The sequence below is a fragment of the Xiphophorus couchianus genome, chromosome 11 (assembly GCF_001444195.1).
Source record: "Xiphophorus couchianus chromosome 11, X_couchianus-1.0, whole genome shotgun sequence".
NCBI classification, from domain to species: domain Eukaryota; kingdom Metazoa; phylum Chordata; class Actinopteri; order Cyprinodontiformes; family Poeciliidae; genus Xiphophorus; species Xiphophorus couchianus.
Genome location: NC_040238.1, coordinates 19990173 through 20013232, shown reverse-complemented (window position 1 = coordinate 20013232; position 23060 = coordinate 19990173). Strand labels below are relative to the sequence as shown.

The following is a 23060-nucleotide window of genomic DNA, read 5'->3' as shown; positions in this document are numbered from 1 at the left end:
TATTAATGCGTTTCTCCAGGCTGTTTCATGCAACGTTCGTTTTTGTCCCACTCAAATGCAAAGTTTGAACAAGAAAAATAATAATAATAATAAACTTGAACAGTTGATGATCCAAAGTGTCCTGGCTGAGAATTATTTTCAATATATGTATGTGTAAATTAGGATGCACATCTCAGTTTATGTCCTGCAGGAAGGATATGCTGATGCAGGGCTTTATTAAATTCATACCTGTCAAGCAATTTCTCCTTTTTTTTCAAGTTTAAACTGCAAAAACGTTTCTGCATTTTAAGGGGATTTGATGTGCCTGTTATTTTATGTGATTAACCATGACTAAACAGTCCATGATTATAACATGATTCCATAATAAAATGAAATAATATATAATAAAAATAAACATGATTTTCCTATTTGTTTAGAAACAAAATCTTTGGCAAGCGTTTGTATTCTTCCTCATTTAATCCGATTTCTTTAATCTAACACCGCCAATTATCTTCAGAAGTCATCTATTTACTAAATGAGTTCAACTATACCTAATTTAATCTCAGTATAAACCCAGTTGTTCTGTGAAGGCTTCAGAGGTTGATTGCAAAATATTAAACAGGATCAGGAAGCCCAAGGAACACAGCAGACAGGTGAGGGAGAAAGTTGTAGAGAAGTTTAAAGTTAGGTCATCTTAAAAAAGCTTTAATCAGAAAAGTGTCTCATTGCGCCTCTGGAGGAGGTTCAGAAACCTGTTGCCAAGACAACTAACAGTGACGCTGCTCATCACTCTAAAGTTGAAACTGATACAGATACAGATGCTTAATACTGTTTTCATGTCTGCCATCGTACAAAAACCCAAGAATTCAATGTATTTTGTCTTGTACGCCACTATTATTTGCCACTTTAAGTTAGTGTGTTCCACAAAATCTCGACTTTAAAGTTTGTGGTTGTAATGTAACAAATGTGAAATAATTAGAGGTTTAATTACTTTTACGCGGCACCGTAATAGAAACGCCTTTCGTTGGTATCTTTTAATTTTAATATGACTTTGAAAAATGGTCCATTATACACTATAATGCTATTATATAGCTAAAAAAAAAACAACTAAATGAAAAAAGTTTTAACAGAAATCCAGAAGCAGAGACTAAATTAAGTTGACACAGTCAAAGAAATAAAAGGCCTCAATAAAGAATTTGTGGATATAAAAGCCTTGAAGTTATAAAGCTTTAGTTGAGCTGCAGGTAAATAACCAAAGAATAGCAACCAGTAAAACATACTGGCCCTACTGGGATTCAGATTGTATTTCAATAATAACCAAAGTCCACTCTTCAAACGGGCTTTAGATCGCTGGACTGTTTTCGATGCTGAGAGTTTTGACAAGACTGCCCTCTGCTGGATTTAAGATGCATAAGAAGACAGACAGCGTGATTGAAGCAGCTCTGCTGGAACAGCTACTAACATGACACGGAATTATTAATCTTACTGGGATATTTATGACGCTGCCTAACACCACTGCTCGCAATGAGATTTTAAATACCAGCCACAATATCGCCCTGATGATCAAAGGTTAAATATTAATTATAGTGACAATAAATTATATATAATCTGGCACAGGTTTAGACTAAAGTTGTTTCACTGTTTCCTCTGTTATCTCTCTGATCTTGTAAATCAAATGTAAGCAGGACAAAGTTTCTCAAACAGCGTTATTCTTCCAAACTATTGCATGCGATGTGTTTGTCCTTTGCTTGAAGTGATGAATCACCACCCGAAGTAATAAGTGTCCCAGCAAATTATCTCAGAGAAGAAGAGTCAGGAGTTTATTAGTGCGCTCACTCTCACCGGGATCTACATTAGCGGGCTTTACCTGAGGCCTGAAACTTTGAACTACTGCGAAATTTGCTAGAACCCATGACAACATGACAAATAGCACAATTATCTGGTTTATCATGGAGTTTATCATCATCATTCCACATGACTGCTCTGTATTAAAGAATTTTGAATAGAGTTTACACACACATACACACACATTACACCTTTCCACAATAAGTTTCCCTAGAAAATGTTCACAAATCTTCCAAATGTGCTATGAATGGTCAGGACAAAGACTGCACATAAAAGTACCAAATCTGTACAACCACTCAAAAACGCAGATTAGGGAACACATCTGCAGTACACCGACTTTCAAAGTTCAGTTAAAGTTGGACATAACTGTTAGTCTGTGTAGAATTTGGTGGGACTGTCTGTAACGTCAAAACTCAATGACAGGTAGCAGAGGGGACATTTCTTCACTTAGTTCCAGAAGTCTTTAGAACAGAAACATAAGCCCTCTGTTGTGGTGGAGGGGGAAAAGCGTTAACACGCAGTCTTGAACCAGACTGGAGATTTTTTCAAAGGTCAGTGGTCACGCTGTCCCTGTTGCTGTTCCAGGTAGGGTTTTTTTTCCCCAAGGGAAACTGTGTTCACAGCTCACTGATGAACTGGAAATGTCAAGCACACAGATATAAACTTATGGAAGTCTAAAAATGCCCTTTTATTTAAACAACTTCCATTAACAACACTGCAAAGCATCAAGTTACCAAGATGTTGGGAACTTGGTGGAGCTCTGCTTCCTAGTTCTCCTCCCTGACTACATAGTGATGCAACATAAGCAGTGTGCATGTTTTGGTAACTTTTTTCTGAAACCTCTCCTTTGAGACTCAAACAGACATGATGGATGTTTTTTCAGAATTGCTCTTTCTGGCAGTATGTTACCAAGCAGTCCAGCTCTTCCAACCACTAATTAAAAGGGGAGGTGAGGGGATTATATTTAAAATCAAGTTTGTTTTAGCTTTATATCATGTTATAATGCTATTTCCTCATCTAAAATATACCAGGAGTGCTGCTTTGATTTTCTTTCTGGGATTCCCTTTTCTGCACTTTCAGCTCCTCCAGACTAGCGGCAGCAGCAATTAGCAAACACCTGGAGGAACTGAAAGCCTGTTGAGCTTTTCATATGAGCTACTTCTCTTAAGAACAGGTTGCTAATGGCTTAATGGACAAACATTGTGGTGATGACATGCTGAAGGCAGAATGTTGGAAAGAGCAGGAACTTCTTAAAGAGACAGAGACGCAATTTGAAGGCGTCAAATTATGAAGTCAAATCTCTTCATGTTTGATAAGTACAGCATTTTTAAAACTGAAGGTAACAGTTGATTAATTGTGCTGTAAAATCACACTGTGTGCCTTGAAAATACATAAAACCAGCCTTTTTAAAGGATGTGAAATACAAAGGCTCATCAGTTTCCCATTGTCTTTTCCTTTTTGTTTTTAATTCATAATCACATTTATAATTGAAGGTTTATTAGGGGGTGCCATGTCGGATCTAAGGTGAGCTGTAGCACCACCTAGAGCCGCCACTGATGAAGACCAAGGAACAATGCAAACAGGTCAGGGAGAAAGAAAAAGGCATTTAATGTGAGATTAGGTTTTAAAATGTCCCAGGCTTTAAACACGGAGCTACTGATCTACACTGACAGATCAGAAAAAGTGAACAACAATCAGAGAAACACCTAAAAGAACCATAACTGTAGAGCGGCTTCAGAGACCCACAAACCAGGAAGACAAATCCTTTAACAAGACACTTAGACATGCAGACCTGTAAATAAGAAAGCCATAAGACGTCCAAAGTGCAGTTCGCCTCCAACCACGATGTAGGGGACACAGTAGACATGTGGAAGAAGGTGCCATTTAATTTATATGGAGTCTAGACTCTAGGTTTGATGGAACACAGCAAATACAGGGCAATAACGAAGCCAGCCAGATGTTGCAAGAGGCTTGCATAGTATGCTAATAAAAATTCACACACCGCTGTTAAAACACAATTTTTTCTGATGTATAAAAATAAGATGAAGACAAATCATTCCTTCCTGATTCAATTTAATAATTGCCTTATTTGGCATCCCATGTAATGGAATGACCGTATTGCCGATGCTACCTAGAAAAAGTTCTCCACCGTCCCCCAAAACCTTTTGGGAACTTCAGCCAGAGGTGGATGTTTTCTTTGGAAGAAAGGATTTTCTATTTCAACCCAACTTCTTAGACCAGACATGGAGAATTTACGTAGCTGTTGTCACATGTGGAACACAGCCAGCATTAACCTGAAATCCCTGCTTCTCCTTCAGCATAGCTATCAGGCTTCCATGTTTTATTCGGAAGACTTCTCTTTATAATAAATTACGGGAAAACATTCAGTGTTAACTTACTTTTTTCAATTATTGATGTCTGTCTTATTGTACCACAGTGTGATGAGGCTTTTCACCTTTTGGTGCCCTTGCTCTGACAGTTACCTTCGACAGTAAGATCACTTAGATTATTTGGAAACTCTCAAAGAAAAAAACAACTCTATCGCAAACTATACTTTACATAGTTTTATTGAAAAAGGAACTACAAGAATTTAAATACATATATACGGTAGATTAAAAACCCAGTATGTTTTGACAGATTTATAATTTAGCAAAACACATTTATACTGTCCCAGCACACCTTGGCTGTTACATCCCTAAGCACAGGTTTTCTGATGTCTGGCTCGTCCACCTGCTCCATTAGGCTTTAAGAGGCATCAACACCACTTCCCACCTTTATGCACAAATGTAATGCGCCTTCTCCTTGGCTTCAGTGACTCATCTCCAGGTATTACTTGTGCAGACTGTCTGCTGATGGTTTCACACCGCCGTCACTCTGTCCGTCCTCCTCTGCAGAGTCCTCTGAGCTGTTTACCACGGCAGCGCTGAGCGTATGGAGCTCCTCCAAAACGCTCAGCAGTCGCTCTGTGAAGATACAGACAGGCTGCTGGTCAGACCGGAAGCACCTGTGTAAATGTCATAACTTAAAAAAAAAAGGTACGGATTAGGACATTTATTAATACCTGTAGGAAGATGGGCTCCTGGGAGGTTTCCTTGATAGCGGTGAGGAAAAGAGTTTTGTCCAGCTGTTGTGTGCCTATTGTCTCCTGTCGGCCATCTTTCAATAACCCTGAACTGGGACAAAGTTATTTTATATAGTGAAGCAAAAATAAAAACATTTCAAATGTTTTTTGGAAATTATTTTTTTTATTTGTTTCTTACAGAAGCTGAGTCGTTGCTCTGCTCCATCTCCTTCGGTTGTTTATTAAATGCTTCGAGCTTCGTCTTGTAAACATCCAAATGTCGGGTTTCTCTCGTCTCATCACGTCTCCTCGCTGCCTCTCTCTGAAACTCCCGCAAAGTCATAACTGCAACAGACAACACAGACATCTCATAAACCACGGGGACAAGCTGGGATATTGCGTCGCTACACACTATGCAAACAAATCCAGTCGTGTTATATCACAGCCTTAAAAATATAACTTCCTTCTCCTACGTTGAGAATGTGTGTGGCCTGAGTACAATACCTGCTTTGGTGTGTTCTCTCCTGGCCACATTGACTTGCACCTCCATCTCTCTCAGTTTCTCTCCACATCGGTTTTCAACCTCGGACACTCTTTCCAGCAAGGCTGAATGAGAAGAAATAATAATAATTTTAAAAAAGCATAACCCGAACCACCACAACAAAGAGGTCAAAGAAAGGCACCACTGTTTCACGTATAAATCAAACTGTTGGTTGAAAGCATGTCTCCAGTTGACTCCCTGTGATTCCAGCCTTCCTCATCCCCTTAAAATCTGTTATTCATGTCAGCTTCCATGTTACGAGTGTAGCATGGAATCTCGGGTCTCTGCTCCAATCCTTTTCTTTTTTCAGAGCACAAACATCCATGTATTTAAAAGAAATCTAATGGGACAGAGCATCGAAAAGCAGTGCTTAACTGTGAAAAGAAAAACTTAAAATTGCAAAACATCTGAGAAGTGTGGGGTGCATTTGCATTCCACCCTCCTAATTCTGATACCCCAAATAAAATACAGTGCAACCAATTGCCAAATCTTACACCATTTTGCCAAATTGTCAAGCTTTATACCTGCAATATAAAATGCACTTAATGTGAATAATTAGGTTTTTAAAATTAGATTTAGCTTTTAGAGCTAAAAGGTTGTGAAAACATTTTCTTGAATGAAACATTCTATTCATAGAAGAAAAGGATTTAGTTTGTGGCCTAATGACAAAGAAATCACTTAAAATAAAAGCTTTCATTCATTAGTGTCGTTCTGTTGAGACATTCATTGCAGAATTTGTATAAAAATATAAAAATACACTGAAAACTTACTCAAACTGTCCCTTCTGTTCAAAGTTACTAAGAGCTTCTTAGGAAGCTGTTAGTACAGCCACGTTTCAGGCCTTTGACTTAAACTGACAAATTTGGCAGTGAGAGCATAAATCAGAGCAGCGAACCCATGATAACTGTTTTTACAACAGCCTCCTTATAAACGTGCAAAGAATGGATTAGTCAGTATTTTAATGGGTATTCTGTTTGAAAGGTGAGCTGTAATGGTGAGCTGAGACTGCCACCAATAAATGATTCAAACTCATTATAGCTCTGGCCCCACAATAATAAGTACTGGAAAGAGAAGCGCAGGAAAGATTATTTAAAGAACCCCTGTGGAAACTGAAGAGGGCCTCAGAGAACCAGGAATGTAAGTGATTACTAAAGCAAAACGCACCTAAAGCAGTGCCAACTTTAGTCTCTGGGCCACTTGCTTGCAATATAAAAAGTGCAACACAATGAGAGAACATTCATCCTACATTTGGATTCGGTTGTTTTGTGACAGAGGGAGAGTCAAAACGGTGTGTCAGTGTGTCGTACGTAGAGATGTTTGTGGTGACGTTTAGCCGGAGCTCAAGGAGAAATCATGCTGTAGCAGCTAACAAGCAGCCTACAGCTATGTGAATGGAGAATGACCGACTCTTTGTAAGTTGGTACGACTCAGGAACCCAATTTAACTGCACCGGAATTCCAGAAAATAATCTGATGCTACCCAATTAACAATCAAGCATAATTACTGTTTCATTTAGACGGATCACAGCTGGAAAAAAACTGGGTTCCAGTGGGTTTATTTCATTTCAATATTCCAGGTTGACTGACCCAAATTTCACTCGGTTTTCTGTCATTCTGAACTCTCAAGCAGAAACGTTTTTATTGTGTTTATGTTAAAAAGAATCAGTCATAATGATGTTCTTAAGTGTAGTGTTTTGTTGGGTAGGTTTGGCGACAACCTCATTAGACTGCTGTTTAAGGCAGTGTGGGTCATCGCATGTTTGCCTGCCAAACGGTCATCCAGCCATGCCTGCACATCTGCGTCTCATCCACCAGAGTCCTACTTATTCAGAAACAAGCTTCTGATGCAACCTTCTGAAGTACAAAATAAACCAGCAAGAAACTAAACATTTAAATGATGGTATGATCATGTAGCTTCAGTACATTTATGGTCAATTAATGATAATTAGATTTTTGTTCATATTTGGATAATTTAGCAATAAAAAACTTTTTTTTTCTCATAATCAAGTAGGAAACAGGACAGAGATGTTGGGACAGTGATAGTTAGATTTTTGCCTAAAAAGCCTAAATTGTAATAATATATTATACGTAGCATTTATTTATCATTCTATAAATGACTTAAAATGTTGCTCTTGAGCAACTGCATGAAACAGGAAGAGGGTAGTTTTTACAAAGATACTAATAGTGTTTTCATCACTATATTTTTTTCTTGATAATAAAACAGTTTAAGAAACAAAACTGTAATAATAACAGCATACATAATTGATAGGTTATATGTATAAATTATGACTTGTTAGATTTTATTAGGTTAATCAGGAATAAGTTATTAAATTAATTACTGGTAATAATTTATATAAATTATATATGTATATATATATATATATATATATATATATATATAAGGTTTGGACACACCTTCTCATTGAAATCAATGAGAAGGTGTGTCCAAACTTTTGGTCTGTACTGTATATATATATATATATATATATATATATATATATATATATATATATATATGTATGTATGTGGATGGCGGTACGAGGACATCTGAACCAAGGCGGTCAGGGTTCTTTGGAGACAAACGGAAGGTCTTCTCTATGCAGCTGTAGTCAGGTGAACGCAAGCCTTTGGTTTTAGGCGGAATTGCAATCTGTCGACGTGAGAGTTTCTAATATATATATATTCTCCAGTAGAATATATATTTTGCTGGAAGCATACTACAGACCCTACGAAATCCTTTTAATGCAAGTTTTGGCCAATTAAAACAAAAAACATGACAAACAAAACACATTTACTCTTTTTATGCATCTATAAACAAAACACATTTACATGCATTTTATCAAGTGTATGTTTACTGTTGGATATTTATTTTTGCTTTGGGGACTGGTTCTTATTTTTCAAATCATTGCGGCTGTTTTACAAGAAGCTGCTACTCTAAGCTGCATCTTCGCAAAGAAAATAGTTACTTTTCTTTGATTCTGAAATCAAAGATTAATTATTCCTGACTTCCTGAATCCAATGTGCTATTAAGATTGTACCAAACCCTCAAATTGTTTCACTGCAGCTCCTGATTACCTGGATCTACCTGTGTGACCCCAAGTGAGAAGTACAACCAGAGGAGGAAAAATAAGGGAGAGAAAAAAAAGGGCAGTGAAGGATCCTAAAATAGCAGCTGCCTCACCATGCTCGCTTTGCTCTTGCTGGCGAAGCAGTTCACAGCGGAGTCTCTCCAGACTGCCGTTGCTCTCCTCCAGCTGGGCTTGGATCTCCTGCAAGCTTTGCTCAGCCTGCTCCTTAGCAGCCACAGCCAGCCTGACCTCCATGCAGCTGTGTTCCCAGTCCTGCTGCTTCTGCCTCACTTTACTCTCATCTGTGAAGGACATAAAAAAAGATATTTAAAAAAATCACATTCATCAGCTAAAATATGGATTCACAGTAAATTATAAATTACATTTTATCAAAAGGGTCTCACATTGTTCTTTTAGGTCGGCCAGGGCTTTCTCGATGAGCTCTGGGGTTCTTCTGAGCTCTTGAGCGAGTTTGTCTCTCTCTTCGCACACCGATCTGTGCTCGATCTTTAAGTTTCTGATGCTGCCAGGCAACAAGAACCAAGATGGACGAGAAAAGGGGTAGAGACTTTAGGCTAAAAGAACCATTAAGAGAAAGTGACTTTCTGTATGCATTGCTTTGTAAAAAAAAAAAAAAAACAATGTCTCACAATTCTTTACAACCATGAAATTCAAGAAAAAAACTAAAATTTAAAATTCTACCTGTCGTTATCCTGTTCCAAATGTTTGGAAGCTTGCTCTACTTTCTTCAGAGCTGTCCTCCTCATGACCAAACCTGCAAAGTAAAAAGTGTGATGAACTTTCTCTTCCACATAAACACTACCCACATTAAGCTAATAACAATCAACAACCTCCAGCACCTCACTACCTTGGATTATCTCCACTCTCCTATTAGCAAAACAAAGTCTCTGTCCACAGCTGCTCAGTCTTGCTTTAGCTGCTTCCACTTCTGCCAGCTTGATTTCAAATTGCTGTTTGAACCTGTAATTCAGGAATTAACTACATTTAAAAAATGATGTTTCATAAAAACACTTGAGAAATCCTGATGATGTCATTGTACCCTTGAAGAGCCTCAGTGAGCGTTTTACTGTCAGCCTCTACCGTCAGGTTCTGTGACATCAGTTCTGTGTTTTCTTTGTGAGCCTTAGCCAGGTTCTGTTTTAATGTCTAGAATGAAAAAAAAAACCCACATCTGTAACAGGATATGCAGGAAAAAATCTGTTAAGGTCACTTTTTTCAGATCTCTTCCATTCTTACAAAGTTTTTGAGCAGTCAGCATCGCGTATCACGATGCTGACTGCGCTTGTGATGAACACACCTTTTCCCATTTCCTAACTAGACCCAAATGTGTGGTGTGTCATCAGGTTTCACACATCGAGTGTTCTGGTTCTCACCTCATTTTCCACTCTCTCCAAGTCCAGCTCAGCTATTCTATCATGCAGACTGTGCTGAAGCACGCTCGCTCGGTGCTGCTCCTGCTGGAGCTGCAGCTCCGTGGATCTCACCTGAAACGAGCGATAACTCCCGTTATCCCCCATTCCAACATTCTGGATTAGACAGATAAAGTTTTACATACTTCTGAGAGAAGTTTGTCCTTCTCTCTTCGTATCTCGATGTCTTTTGAGCGAAGCTGGACGCACAGCTTGAATACTTTCTCCCTCCACAGGTGAAGCACCTGAAGGCCCCCACGTCCACTCTTCATCAGAGGATCTTCTGAGGTCTGCAAGAAACTCAAACATCAATAACTATAGCCAAAGCTCAACATAATTACAATAATTTCAGAGTGTTATTTTATGGTAGAAGGTAGAAGTGTGTTTTAACGACTGACTTCTCCACAGATTTATGTACCATCTGTAAAGATATTTATAGTGCTGTATAAGTAACCTTAACATTTGATTTAACTGTTTCCCTATGACTACAGAGCTGTAGTTCCTTGAACTTCCACCAGTTCAAAGCAAAACTTTGGTCTTTTATGGCTGTAAATTGGTTAAATTGTCACTATGTCCTGACAGTATAATATGAGATAGATAATCTGTGAAAAAAAAATCAAGCTCCTCTGCCTCGTCTCTGTGGGCCAGCAGCCATCTTCAGCAATAAACTGCTTGTTCAGAAACAACCAATCAGAGCCCGGAAGAGGGTCTTAGAACTGTTAATCATCCTCATGTACGCATGACTCAAACCTTCCCCCTGGCTCTCTGCCTGCCATGAAAGCTAAGTAGCATAGCACGGCCACTGATAATGGCAGATAAATGGTTTTCCTGGAACCCTGATGTTTGAATCCATCTACTGACAAGTGTTTCCAGGAATTTTATTTTATTGTCAGTGCTTTATTATGCAACAGCGCATCACTGAAGAGCAACTTCCTCTTTAAAAGATGAAAATTTCTTTACACTTAAGATTTTAAGGCATTAAGATATTTTCAAAGCAATGTTTAACTTAACTACCTGTAATGATGGCATTCAAAACTTAAAATGTTGAAGACGACATATATATATATATATATAAATATATATATATATACACGTAATTTTTACAGCGCAATTCAAGCCAGCTGAGGGAATTGGGGTTTTGTGTTTTTGTCTGACATTGTTCCTGTCCTCACTTAAACTCTCTGTGACCTCAAATGGAAAAATTTGCAAGTTGATGATTTATTTAGCCTCCCTCCACATTTAGTGGCCCCCCTGAGAAATTTGTGTGAAAAGCTCTGGAATTGAATACATCTTTTATATCACTAGTTTAACCTCACCAAGAAATTTTAGAAAAGTCCAACTTTTAATTTGAGCATTTTTTTAGCAGGTAAAAATCTAAAAAAATAAAATAAACAAATAAGAAGAAAAGATTTATTATAATTGTTTGTTGTTGGTTTTGTTTTGTTTGTTTTATTACAAAAACATTGCTAGCATAATACTACAAGGTGGAAGAATACAGAGAAAGGGCTTTTAAACAGTTCCTCTTGGCACATTCTCTCTAGATTATCCAGAGTCCTGAATCTTTTTTGAAGCTTGAAGGGGAGATTTAGAAGAACAACTATTTGTGGCACTTGTAATATGATGTATTGTAAACCAAATCAGCTTACTCAAATTAAATGTCAGGGGGAGATTTTGCTGTTGCAAAAAATACACATTTATCTTTAACCTTTTTTACCTGGGGTGCCAAAACATTTTCCTTCACACCTGGATGTGATAGTAAGATTTTCTTTGAAAACATTACAAATGGCTACAGACATGCAGCAAATGGTGCTCAGAGTGTTCAGTTAAAAGGCTTTTTAACTGCATTGCTGGGCAGAGGGGGGAAAAAACCCGAAACACTCACACTTTTCACTATCTCCTCTTCTTGGAGGGCAAGAATCTCATTCACAGAGTTAAGCCTGACTGTCAGAAGCTCTGTGGTCGTCTCAAGAGCCGCTTTCTCTTTGCTCAGCCTCTGCAAAATAGACAAGATTAGAACAGAAAAGCTGTGGATTATTGTGATACGAGTGTTGCTGCATAAATTAGGTTTTCACTTGCTTAGTTACTGCTTCTTTTAATAATGTGAGAAGAGAAAATAAAAGTGTCACGCAGCAACATCGCGGAGGTTCATTCGATCAGTATACTTTAGATTCTATTCACCTCAACAGCTTCATTTAATCGCTTTCTCTCTCCTTCCTCGGGGGCGAGCTGGCCGATGTAATTTCTGAGGCTGTGCAGTGTTGCAGATTGTGTCTCAAAGGCTTGTCCCATTTGGCTGAAATATAAGCAACATTATCAGACAAAGAGGAAAACAAGGGAATCTCGCTACAAAGTGCTTTAGATGCTTTGCTCCATTTTGCTTTAAATTAATTGTGGGACCTTAAATGTTCTCTCAGCCCGTCACTCTCTGTAGATACCTCCATCAGAGCATTTTTCAACTGCAGCACTTCAGCGGTCAGTGACTGAAGTCTGTCCTGCAGGTCATTGTTTGCTTTTCTGGCTGCACCCAGCTCTGCACAATGGGATACATTCAACTGCTGAAGCTGAGCAAAAGAGAGGAGAGAGGCAAACAAGGAGAATCCTAGGGCACCAACAAATAATGATGCAATAGCTTAAGGTGAAGGTTTCACTCCACTTGCTTCACTGTTTCAGCTCAGCTGAGTTGATGCCACCTAATGAGCATTTGCTAGTCATATAGCATTTGCCTAAAAGGAAGATCATTACAATTTGGATATAAAAAGTTTAGGATTATGACTGTTCATATTTCCTAAACAAAAAAAAAAGATTAATGTCATACCTCCAGTTCATGTTTCTTCTTCAATTTTTGACTTTGCTCCATCAGTCTGAGACCGTGCTGTTTGGCCTCCTCTTCAGCCAGCAACTGGCTCATTTCGGCCTTAAGAGCGAGCTCCCTGGATAACTCCTCGTTCCTCTCTGCATCTCTCCTTAGCTCACTGGACTCTATTTGCAGTTTTTCAACCTGCAAAAGAGATTTCAGCTCAAACAACAGAGCAAAACAACAAAAACACCCTTAATTTCTGAGTCTTATCATGTTAAAACCTGCTAAATTAAAGGTCACCGTAGGCTATTAGTAAGAGTGAAAGCTGTATTAAAAGCGCAAAGTGTCTTGCAAAGATGAGTGTTACAAGATGAGCGCAACTCCCAGGTGGCTGTTGTCTGCTGGAGTGTCGAAATGAAATGTTTTGTCAGTCAACATCATTACCTGTAAGCTCATTTCCTCCTTCTGCTTACTGCTGAGACTGAGCTCCTCTCTGAGTCGGTCGAGTTCAATCTTAGACTTTGACAGTTCTCCATGCATCATTTCCATCTCCTGCCTCTGTCTGCTCCCACATTAGGTTGATTGAAAAGAAAATATATATTTGCGGCTCATAGTTGATAAATGTGCAAGTTCAAAAGTGTCACAATCCAACAAAAACAGATTAATTATAATAATTCTTACAGTTAATAATTAAAATAACATTTTGAATAAATAAACATGTCAATATTTAATTAAATATGCAATTAAAATGAGAAATAAATAAAATTTTTAATGTAACTGTAACTCTATGTAAAAGTATAGACACTGGCTGGTCAAAAGTATTCACAATGACTGATCATTTTATCAAAGCGGCTGTATAATGTATTTTCCTGACACATAATGCCATTTTATAATACAATCAAGTAACTGTTAAATTCAGTTTTAAAAAAAAAGCAATATATAAAATGAAATTTGAGGTGTTGAAATTGGGGTTGTCTCTTTAAGAAACTCCTACTTTTTCTGAAACTCCGCCTTGAGGAAGTCATCACAACAGCTCTCCTCTGTTATTAACCCTTTAAAAAAGTTTTTACCAGCATTTCACTGAGCATTTCACTCAGCAGATGTGCAGTTCCAGCAGGTGTTTGCTAATTGCTGCTGGCTAGTCTGAAGGAGCTGAATGGGGGGAGTCACAGAGGAGGACCGCATTGTGAGGCGGAACCTCGAGAGCTTGGAAATTGAGGCTCTGAGGAGGAGCTGCATCTCTAAGGCAGCACTAGATCCACCATGGCGTTTTGCACAGCACCATGGTACTTTGTGAATGGCTGAACAGCTAATTGTGTAAACAGGTGTGTGTAATAAGGTGGTTGGTTATTTTATAATTATTTAAATTTGTACAACTTAGTTTTTTACTGAGATGTAGCACACAACAAACCTACTTTAACTACTACAGAGGAGCTAATTGGCTAAACGGCATAGCACTTTTGACCAATCCTCTTGACTGGAACAGTTTTAGCCCCGCCCACTGACTTTAAATTCAGAGGACTGGCAGATTAAATGAACTTGTTCATGTGCTGCATGAAATATTTAATTTACTAGGGATACTACTTGCGTGCTATTTGCAACTAAAATAAAATTAATATAAACTTGACACACTATTTTGCAATTACTTTTTACTTACAAACAATTTATGACACATAAGAATCTATTGCTTTATTTATTAATCGAATTGTGGCACTTTTGACTCTCCCTAAAGTCGAACAAATATAAAACTAAACTACGACAACATTTAATTGCACAACATGAACTGTTCGGATACCTGCTCAAAGTGACGTCCTTGTCTCTCAGTTCTTCCCTGTACCTCTCTGATGTTTCCTTTAGGGCCTCCACTTGACCCTTTGACCTCTCAGCTTCGGTCTTGAGCTTCTCTGCCTCCCGTAGCCACTCTGAATCCCATCGAGACCACTGTTCACTCCACTCTCTAGAAATGCATTAGAAGAGAGTATAACATCCAACCCACCTGTGCTTATTTTATGGCTGAGAATATTTCAAAGAAACCCAATGGAAATACCTAGTTCCAACATCTGACAGGGGATCTGCAGACATCCTTCCTCTTCTGCTGTTTCCTTGTAGCATCATGATTCTCTGATTTTCCTTCTTCATCTCAAAAATTTCCTGCTGGTTCGGTGTGATGGCGAGCCATGGTTTGACAATGCTGGGAGCCCCTGGTGGTGTTCTTGTTATTGCTTGGTTCACCCAGCGCATGTGTGGAGGATGTGGTTGGGATGTTGATCCTGAGGCTGTCTGTGCTTCAGTAGATGGGACAGTCGATGCAAAATGTGAGGGAGGCACAAGATCCTCCTGAATATTCCCTAAATTAAGTTACACAAAGTTTAGATAGACATGCATTAATGAGCAGTGCAAACCATCAGTAAGTGTTCCTTGTCTTTCAAAGCAAAACCTGATCAAATCCACAGTTGTTCAAGATGCTGTCTCATATTCTCACATTAACCAGAATATACTAACAGAATATACTAACTCTTTAATACTAAAGAGTACACAGGACAAAAAGCTGCTAATTTTGCTTTGTGTGGATTTCAGTAGATGGAATCCTAAGGGGCATCAACATAGTGGATTGAAGCTGTACGAAACATTGGACTTCTAAAACAATCTTAGTAGAATAATTTAACCAAACAAAGTGTTTTTATAGCAGCTTGACTTGAAATGATTACTGAAACTTTCTAGACAATAAAATCTGCCAATTCCAGTCTGAACTTGTTCTCTTCACAAACTGCTCTACTGTAAAAGGTTTCTGTAAAAAGTGTAATTTAAAACCACTGAGATGGACCCATATAAATTGTACAAATTTACTGAATAAGTTTATTTTATTTATTTTTAGCTTACTTTAAAAATTAAATATGATAACTCTAACTTTGTCAACTCAAATGTGTGCTTTTATGTGTGGCTTCAATTATTTTAGACCCAGGATTCGTAACTTTGACACTAACAATATATGGTAGGTTCAAAAAACTGTAGAATCAGTATGGAAATTTTCGTTTTCCATTCAAACCTTGTTACATACTTGAATGGAAACTTTTTTACGACTAAGCAAGTGATAGGGAATAACACAGGAACATTTCGATTTTAACTGCCTAACTTTACAGTAAGCCAGTTTCAGACGCAGATTAACTGACAGTGTTATTGTGATGCTTCATGGGGCTTGTAGTTTTGTCACAGAGTAAAACAAGGCACATTTCTATGCCAAAGCTTAAATGATTAAACAGCCAAGAAAATAATAGATCGACAGCTAGATCAACAGATATACAGAAGCAATGATTGAGCAAATGTACAAAATTAAGACTAACACAAATACTATTCAAGACATAGTATTGAAAAAGCTGGCCATCATAGTAATAAATTGAGATTTTTAAATTTAAAACCTTCAAAGCTGTTATATTTTCTAAAATCCAAACACCGTTCATACACTTGGTTCAAACAGCAGTAGTAGTTCAGAGTACAAATAAACATCTTTGAAGGACGAATGTGAGTGAAAGCATGCAAATATAAAATGCTATATTAAAAAAATATTCTTTTTAAATAACTGAGCAATTATTGACTTATCATTTACGTGATGTCACTAGAAGCATGTTTGCATTGAAGCACTTTAAAGGCTGGGGTGGGTTTTATCGAGACTAAATAATTTATGAACAAAACGATACAAAATCTGACTGTGACATGATGTTTTTAAGAGATGCATATTAAAAACAGGCATGCAGGGTAGATAGGACCCTTCTCTTGGGAGTTAGTAGGAAAAGCTAAACCGAGATGAATCTAATATGAAGTTGAAATAAAGTTAAACGGAACATACTTGGTGTAGTGAAGTCAGTTGGCACTATTAGCCTCTCCTTTCCGAAAATGTGCTTTTCCATGTGCAACAGGAGACTGAAAATCCTACAGAAAAAGAGACTGTTGGAGTTGTTCGGGCGAATGTTGCTGTTTTACTCTCCGTCGTGTTACGTCAGTCCTCGTTGCCGTAGTAACGAGTTATAGCATACTAGAGCTGACCGTTAGCATTATGTTTTAACTGTAGCTTTACTTTACGCCCAAAACACGCTTGACATGACGCTTGTTTAGCAGCATGTCTTAATATTTGAACAAACAACGTTCAAATGCTTCTTCAGCAACAAGCGCAGTGCATCACGGGAAAGTGGAAGGAAGTTACCCAGAAGTAACTTCGGGTGTTCCTTTTCCCTAAGTACGGTCTCGCAGGTTTTAGCCTCTCAGTAGCTGAAGCGCTTGACTGTCATAGTTCTCACAGGTACTGGTAGCGCAGTTTGGACTTTGCGTATTTATTTTGCGCTTGGTAAGCATAAAAGTTTATATAGAGCTGAGCAACATCAAGACCAGGAAAGATTAGCTATTCAAACACATTGGTGCATTAGCACATACTTTTAAAGGAAAAGCGGAAAAAACGTAAAGAATGCAATAAAAGACCTATTTATTATTATTTGTAACTTTTAAATTTGTATACATTCATAATGCAATTCAAATCAATTAAAACATTTTATATAATACAATCGAAATGTTGGGCAATTTTGAAGTAATTCCAATTCAAAAATAACCAAAACCATAAAAAAGAATTCCGATGCATTTTCTTTAAAAACCCACTGTGAATGATGTAAGCTGAATGTATTTGGTGAGAATCGCTGAATAATTTGAAGTAAATTGCAGAAATGTAATAAAATGTAAGAATTGGACAAAATGCATATAGAAAAACTGTTGAAGAAGAGCGAAAATTTTTAGCAGAACACTTCTGTCAAATCTATACTCACAGGAGAAAATAAGATAAAATTTGGTAAAAAGCTAACGCTGGCTGAAATACTAATGATAGCATGTAGGCTATCTCTAGGAAGTTGACCTACAGTAAACTACATGTGGTGTGAAAAAAAAACTATGTAAAATCTAAAATTAGCTAAAATGGTAAAACTAGCTAAAATACTGATGATAGTATCTAGGCTACACTAGCATGTTGACCTACTGTGACGTATTTAATGCCGTGTGAACAAACCCATGTAAAAGCTGAAATTAGCTGATTGCTAACACTAGCTAAAAAAACTAAAGATAGCATCTAAGCTAGCAGTAGCATGTTTTAATCTGGCACATGCCAATTAAGTGACTTATATGACGTAATCGTTAGCACTCTGGTCTTTGAATCTCGTGATCAGAATTCAAGTCTCAATAGGATTTTCAGGCATTGCTCCTAAATGTTTACACAAAGTAAAATTTTTCATACAGTAGCTGTTCTTAGTCTTAATTTATGGACTCTAGATATCAGACAGCAAGAGAGTTTTGACACTTTGTTCATCTACAAGTTACTGTGCTCTGTGAGAGAATCAAATGCCTTATAGCATGCTCTGTTAGATTAATATTTGGCATTGTCTACAGCCCATGCTAAAATTAGCCTTTGACAAATTTTGGACCCTCTTCCAGGAACTATCTAATTGTCATATTAAATAGGTGATGTCTAGTCTTAAATTTCCTTTGGGTTGTAAGCAATTTACAATTTATGTAGAAACATTTTTGATTTAAGCCACATGGTTCTCTGAATCTATGCGGCAACAGTCTTCAAGAAATGCCGACTTCTTTGGATCGTATTATTGCTCCTTTTGTGGGAATGTTCCGACAACCAAACCATTTCTGCCGTACAGACACAAAGCAGGAAGGGATAGCAAAGAGCTATCTTTGTTGTAGGGTTTAACATTTGAATGCAAAAACTTATAAAGCTGTTTTCTGCTTTTAATAAGTTTTATGATTCAATTTTGAGTGCTGTTAGGACTCAAAATTGAATCCTAATTTTGAGTCCTAACAGCACTATTGAGCTCTGAGTTTATTTACATATTTGTTATCTATACCCATTGACTGTTTTTATGCCTTAAATTGTAAATACATCTCCCTCTGATTAAAAGATCAAAATCCACACTTCAGATGAACAGGAAATACGTGTATCTTGTGCTTTATATTTTCCTCAGGCAACAACAGCAACCATTTCTCTCTGCACTTACTAACCGTATATCCTGTTCCCCACCGCTGCCATGACCCACTTTCCCCCTGGGGGTTCATTAAAGTTTAATCAAATCTAATCTATTTATGCTTTATTCAAGGGACAAAGAGACATTTTACTTCAACTCATTTACATAGCTGATCACATATAGATACAAGAGAGAGCGAAAGAGCAGATGCAACTAATGAATAATTACCTTTAATAAAAACAAAGTATTGGGAAGCATAAAGAGAGATTAGGGGTGGCATAAAGGCTGTGTATCTTATATGATTTAGTAATGAAGTACAGCACAAGAGGTGCTTACTGAACACAGTAGGAGTGCTGGAAATGTTAATATGCACCTTTGAACTAAAGCTGTATCCCTCTGGCACAGGGCTCTCTGCAGAAGGTCCTGAAGTACAAAGCAGAGGAATAAAAGAATTAGAATTAGCCATCAGGAACAGAACGAATAAGATCTCTCACTCATCAAAATCAGGCCTTCTGCTGAGGACAAACCATAGCTGATTGGAGCATCCTGATAAAGTCAAACATCAGATAGTGAAATGTTAACAAAAATATTCACTTCTATAGATCTGAAATCAGAATATCTCATCAGACAGCTGATTGTGATTTACTTCATGCCACCATGAGTCTCTTTCATTTTTATGACAGGTTTTGAGAAAGCAGTGTTTACAGTTCTTTTTTAAAATTCTGTTTTAACTGTCAGCTCTATCTATTAGTCTATCAATTATTGTACAATGCCAAAATAAACACAATATAAATATGTTCTTACATAAAATGTTCCATAAGTTATGCCATACGTGACTGCATAGGAAAAATCCCAAATAAAAACTATTAATAAAGAAATCAATGCTCCAAAATGTGGTGTACATAGGCTAAAAAAAAAAGGTTTCTTGATTGAAAAGTCACATCTTCCTTTAACTGTACCAAATCAGTGATAAAACTATAAATTAGTATTGGAATACAGCTTTAATAGATACATGTCTTTATTCATATAACAAAAATCCTACGTCCTCAATTCAGCTTACATATTTTCTCTCATTTCTATGTTTCAAAAGAAAAAGGCTGCCAGGAAAACTTGTTATTCCAATGGAGTCCCACCTTTACTGTGTTCTCTGTGTGGAACCTGGAGACATCCTAAGCAGATCTCCTAACACCAGGAGGTTGTTTCCAGTTTGATGGAAGAAGTCCTCAAGTTCCAAATGTGAGTAAAGAAACATCACATTTGCAGAAATGCAAATGTTTTCATGGCACAGTGAGACGGCACAGTAGTTCCCCTTTTTGTCGCAAAAAGGGGAACTACATTTTATGAGTGCAACAGAAAAATTTTAAATAGTGGAAAGGAAAATGGTTTATGAAATTAAAAATAGAAATCTAAATAGTGCACATGCGTAATCTGACAGACACTTTCTCAATACTTGTAGAATCACCTGTTTTGATTTATGCGTATAAGCTTTGCACATATTCAAATCAACTTTTGGTCAATTCGTCTTTGCCTTACAGCTCAAGCTCTATCTTTGAACACCCATTTTCAAGTCAGATTATTGATCGTATTTAGGAATATAACCATTATTTAATCTATTACGTGAAAACATTTCAATCTAAACTATTCCATCATAGCTCTAAACGCTTTTAACCTCAACAACATTGTCTTAAGTCTTGTGCAACCACCAAAAGATTTTTCTTCAAAGGTTGTCCTGCCTTTAACTCCATCCATCTTCCTATTACCTTTATCCTGGTTAAATGTCCTTGCTGAATCCGTCCAATGTCCCTGACGCCCAACTCGTCACTTCACCCTTTCACCACAGCATGCTCCCAACGCTGGTTTTGATTTATTGTGATTGTACGATTAACTCTATTTGATGACGCTTAATCAGCCTGTTATTGCTGAGAGAAGCAATAATAATGCTTCTCTCAGCTCCAAGATGAAAGCCTTTCCCCAACAAGAACAACATAAAAGTCTATTTTGTGCTGTTTAGCAATAAAATTGAACTAATTAATGCAACTGGAGGTAGCCAAAATCCCTGTAAGTTATTCTTTTTTTAAGAGCCATATATTTGTTTGTGGGGCTTTCATTTCAGTGCTCTACAATCCCAGCTATAAAGTATATTGCCAAAAAATAAATCAACTGCAGGGGATTTTCAAAAACGTTCTATCAAAATAAATAAAAAATATATATTGCGATAAACTTTTACTTTTTTTTTTTTTTTCCAACCTTACCATCTTCACTTTCTAGATGCCTCAAATGCATTTCTGCTGGCAAGAATAAAGATGGGGCATCTTGTGGATCTCTCTTAACAATGGCTTTCTTCTTGAAAGCCATATTTTTTTAGTTGCGTGACTAATAGTTTTCATCTTCACCGACCTGAGCTGTGGATCTGTGCAGGTCCTCCCGAGTTACAATGGGAACCTTGGCAAGGTCAGTCAGTTTAAGTGAACAGCTGTATCTTTGTAGATTTACAGTTTATTACTCTTTAACCTTTTATTGGAAATGAGTCTCTGACCCATCTGTTGTATTCCATGGTTTTTATCAGCTGGATTTATACTGAAACTATGTCACACATATGGGCTTTATTTGTCTCAAGCAATGCAACAAAACTACATAGATATTTCCAGTTGTGACGTGACAAAACTTTAGCAAGCTCACAAAGTCTTAATAGTTTCACAGAGTGTCATGTTCCGTGTTTTTCCTGTGTGTTTATTTCGAGTTTCTGTGTCTCTGAGTTTCCATGTTGTCCTGTCTTCCCCTTGATTGTCCCCAGGTGTTTCTCGTCCCCGTAATTACCTCCTGTGTATTTAATGTCGCCTGTGTTTTTGTCGGGTCCTCGTCTCGTTTGGCGTCTTGTCTGAGGTTGTGCTCAGTCCATTCATGTCTCCTTGTCGCTACCTGTGAAGAGCCCTGGTTTCCGCTCTGCAGTGCTGCCTTGGTTGTTGGACTACAATTTTGGATCATTTCTGTCATTAAATATTCTTTATTTCACTTACCTGGATCTCCTGGCGTCTGCCTCACCACCTACACCACACCGTTCGTGACACAGAGAAGTCTCAAATGCTTGTGAAAACATCGCAACAGTCGTCATGGTTTGATCAGTCTCTGTCATTTTGACACTTTAAAAGAGTGTTTAAATTATTAACTGCTACTGTGGAGCTTATTGCGTTTCATTAGGAAAGAAAACTTCAAAACAAAGCACACTGGCTGTGTTAGCCAACCCTTTGGTCACGGAAGCTGCTTTTCTTTATCCCCAATCAAGCTGATTCAGCCTACACTTAGGGTTTGTGTGGAGAAAGTGTCAATGACTGCAAATATGTGGACCGGAAAGTGTGTCTTTAATTAAAATGTCTCAGTATGCAAATTAACTTGGACCCTTTATATGTGACAGGGGTGCTAATAAGCACCGTGCACACATTAAAAAAAGGAACAATATGATACCACAGGGAACATGCGCCTAACTTGCTTACAATCAGCCTCATGCATTAATCAATATACTTCAGCCATAGCAGAAATGCTATAGAAACCCATCTTTCAAACGGTGCATCAGCTTCTGAGCGTGTATGAAAAAAACTAAACAAAAACCCCAGTTTAGTTTGTGTTAAAAGCTTTTGTATGGTAACTGAGCTTGAAAAAAATGTTGGCCTGCATTTCTCCCAAGAAGTGTGAAAATCTCTCTTCACTTATGGATCACATCTATGGCCACAGGGCATTATTAAAAAAAGAAAGGTATCTGGGGGAATGTCTGCTCTGTCAGCAACTGTGTCTGGCCCACACAGACTACTTACTGTAGGTTAGTGAGTAGTTGCCGTGGATTTTTGATAGCATTTTCTATGTTTATACTGGGAGAAGAGCAGAGGTTTGAACCAAGTAGAGCGTTCTATTCTGGGCACAGTGCAAGAAGCAAAAATCACTTTACTTTCCTCACCTTTACACCTTCTTTTAAAACCCTTACACTGTCATGACAAGGCTAAATTAATACCTGAATATCCTACTGTGTAGATAAAAATAACCCATAATATGTGCCTAATACAGCAAGGGAGTTCAGGTACAGGTAAAACTTATTATTTCTTTAATACATACAGAATCTTGTAAAAGTATTCTCACCCCTTGGACTCCTTTCCATTTTTTCTTGATATCACCACAGACCTTAGTGGATTTGAAGATTGCAGTGAGATATTAAAAGCTTGGGATATTATTATTATGCTATAAATTTCTCCCTTATCCTATCTCGGTCTTAGTGTTGCAATTTAGGAAATTGCACAGTTGAACAATATTTACAAATTTGGTTATTTCTGAACTGGATTTCATTAT

At 37.6% G+C, this 23060-nt stretch overlaps 1 protein-coding gene across 3 annotated transcripts; it reads right to left on the bottom strand.

The window, feature by feature from the left end:
* Positions 1–4373: 4373 nt before the first annotated feature.
* On the bottom strand, positions 4374–16898 carry cchcr1 (coiled-coil alpha-helical rod protein 1). Of its 3 annotated transcripts, none has more exons than XM_028032549.1 (19): positions 16565–16898; positions 14768–15068; positions 14516–14677; positions 13165–13282; positions 12739–12921; positions 12321–12484; positions 12102–12216; positions 11806–11916; positions 10070–10213; positions 9888–9998; positions 9554–9660; positions 9362–9474; positions 9196–9268; positions 8898–9016; positions 8607–8795; positions 5390–5491; positions 5085–5230; positions 4886–4997; positions 4374–4787 (listed from the first exon to the last, which is right to left on the bottom strand). In XM_028032549.1, exons 1-19 carry the CDS (start codon positions 16623–16625, stop codon positions 4654–4656), a joined length of 2565 nt encoding a protein of 854 aa, XP_027888350.1. In that variant the 5' UTR covers positions 16626–16898; the 3' UTR covers positions 4374–4653. The 3 variants fall into 3 exon arrangements, 2 of the variants coding, with proteins under 2 accessions (XP_027888350.1, XP_027888351.1); XM_028032550.1 differs by having other exon boundaries at positions 14768–15005; XR_003597410.1 differs by having other exon boundaries at positions 4770–4787; positions 4886–4992.
* Positions 16899–23060: the final 6162 nt, after the last annotated feature.

Bases quoted from the DNA above. Each gene is read 5' to 3' on its own strand.
- cchcr1 (XM_028032549.1), bottom strand. From the start codon at position 16,625: ATGGAAAAGCACATTTTCGGAAAGGAGAGGCTAATAGTGCCAACTGAC. The intron at 10,214-11,805 runs GTGAGTGTTTCG...AGTTTCTTGCAG, and splicing joins AAGAGGAGATAGTGAAAAGT to ACCTCAGAAGATCCTCTGAT. The intron at 9,017-9,195 runs GTAGAATTTTAA...GTTGCCTGGCAG, and splicing joins TTGGAACAGGATAACGACAG to CATCAGAAACTTAAAGATCG.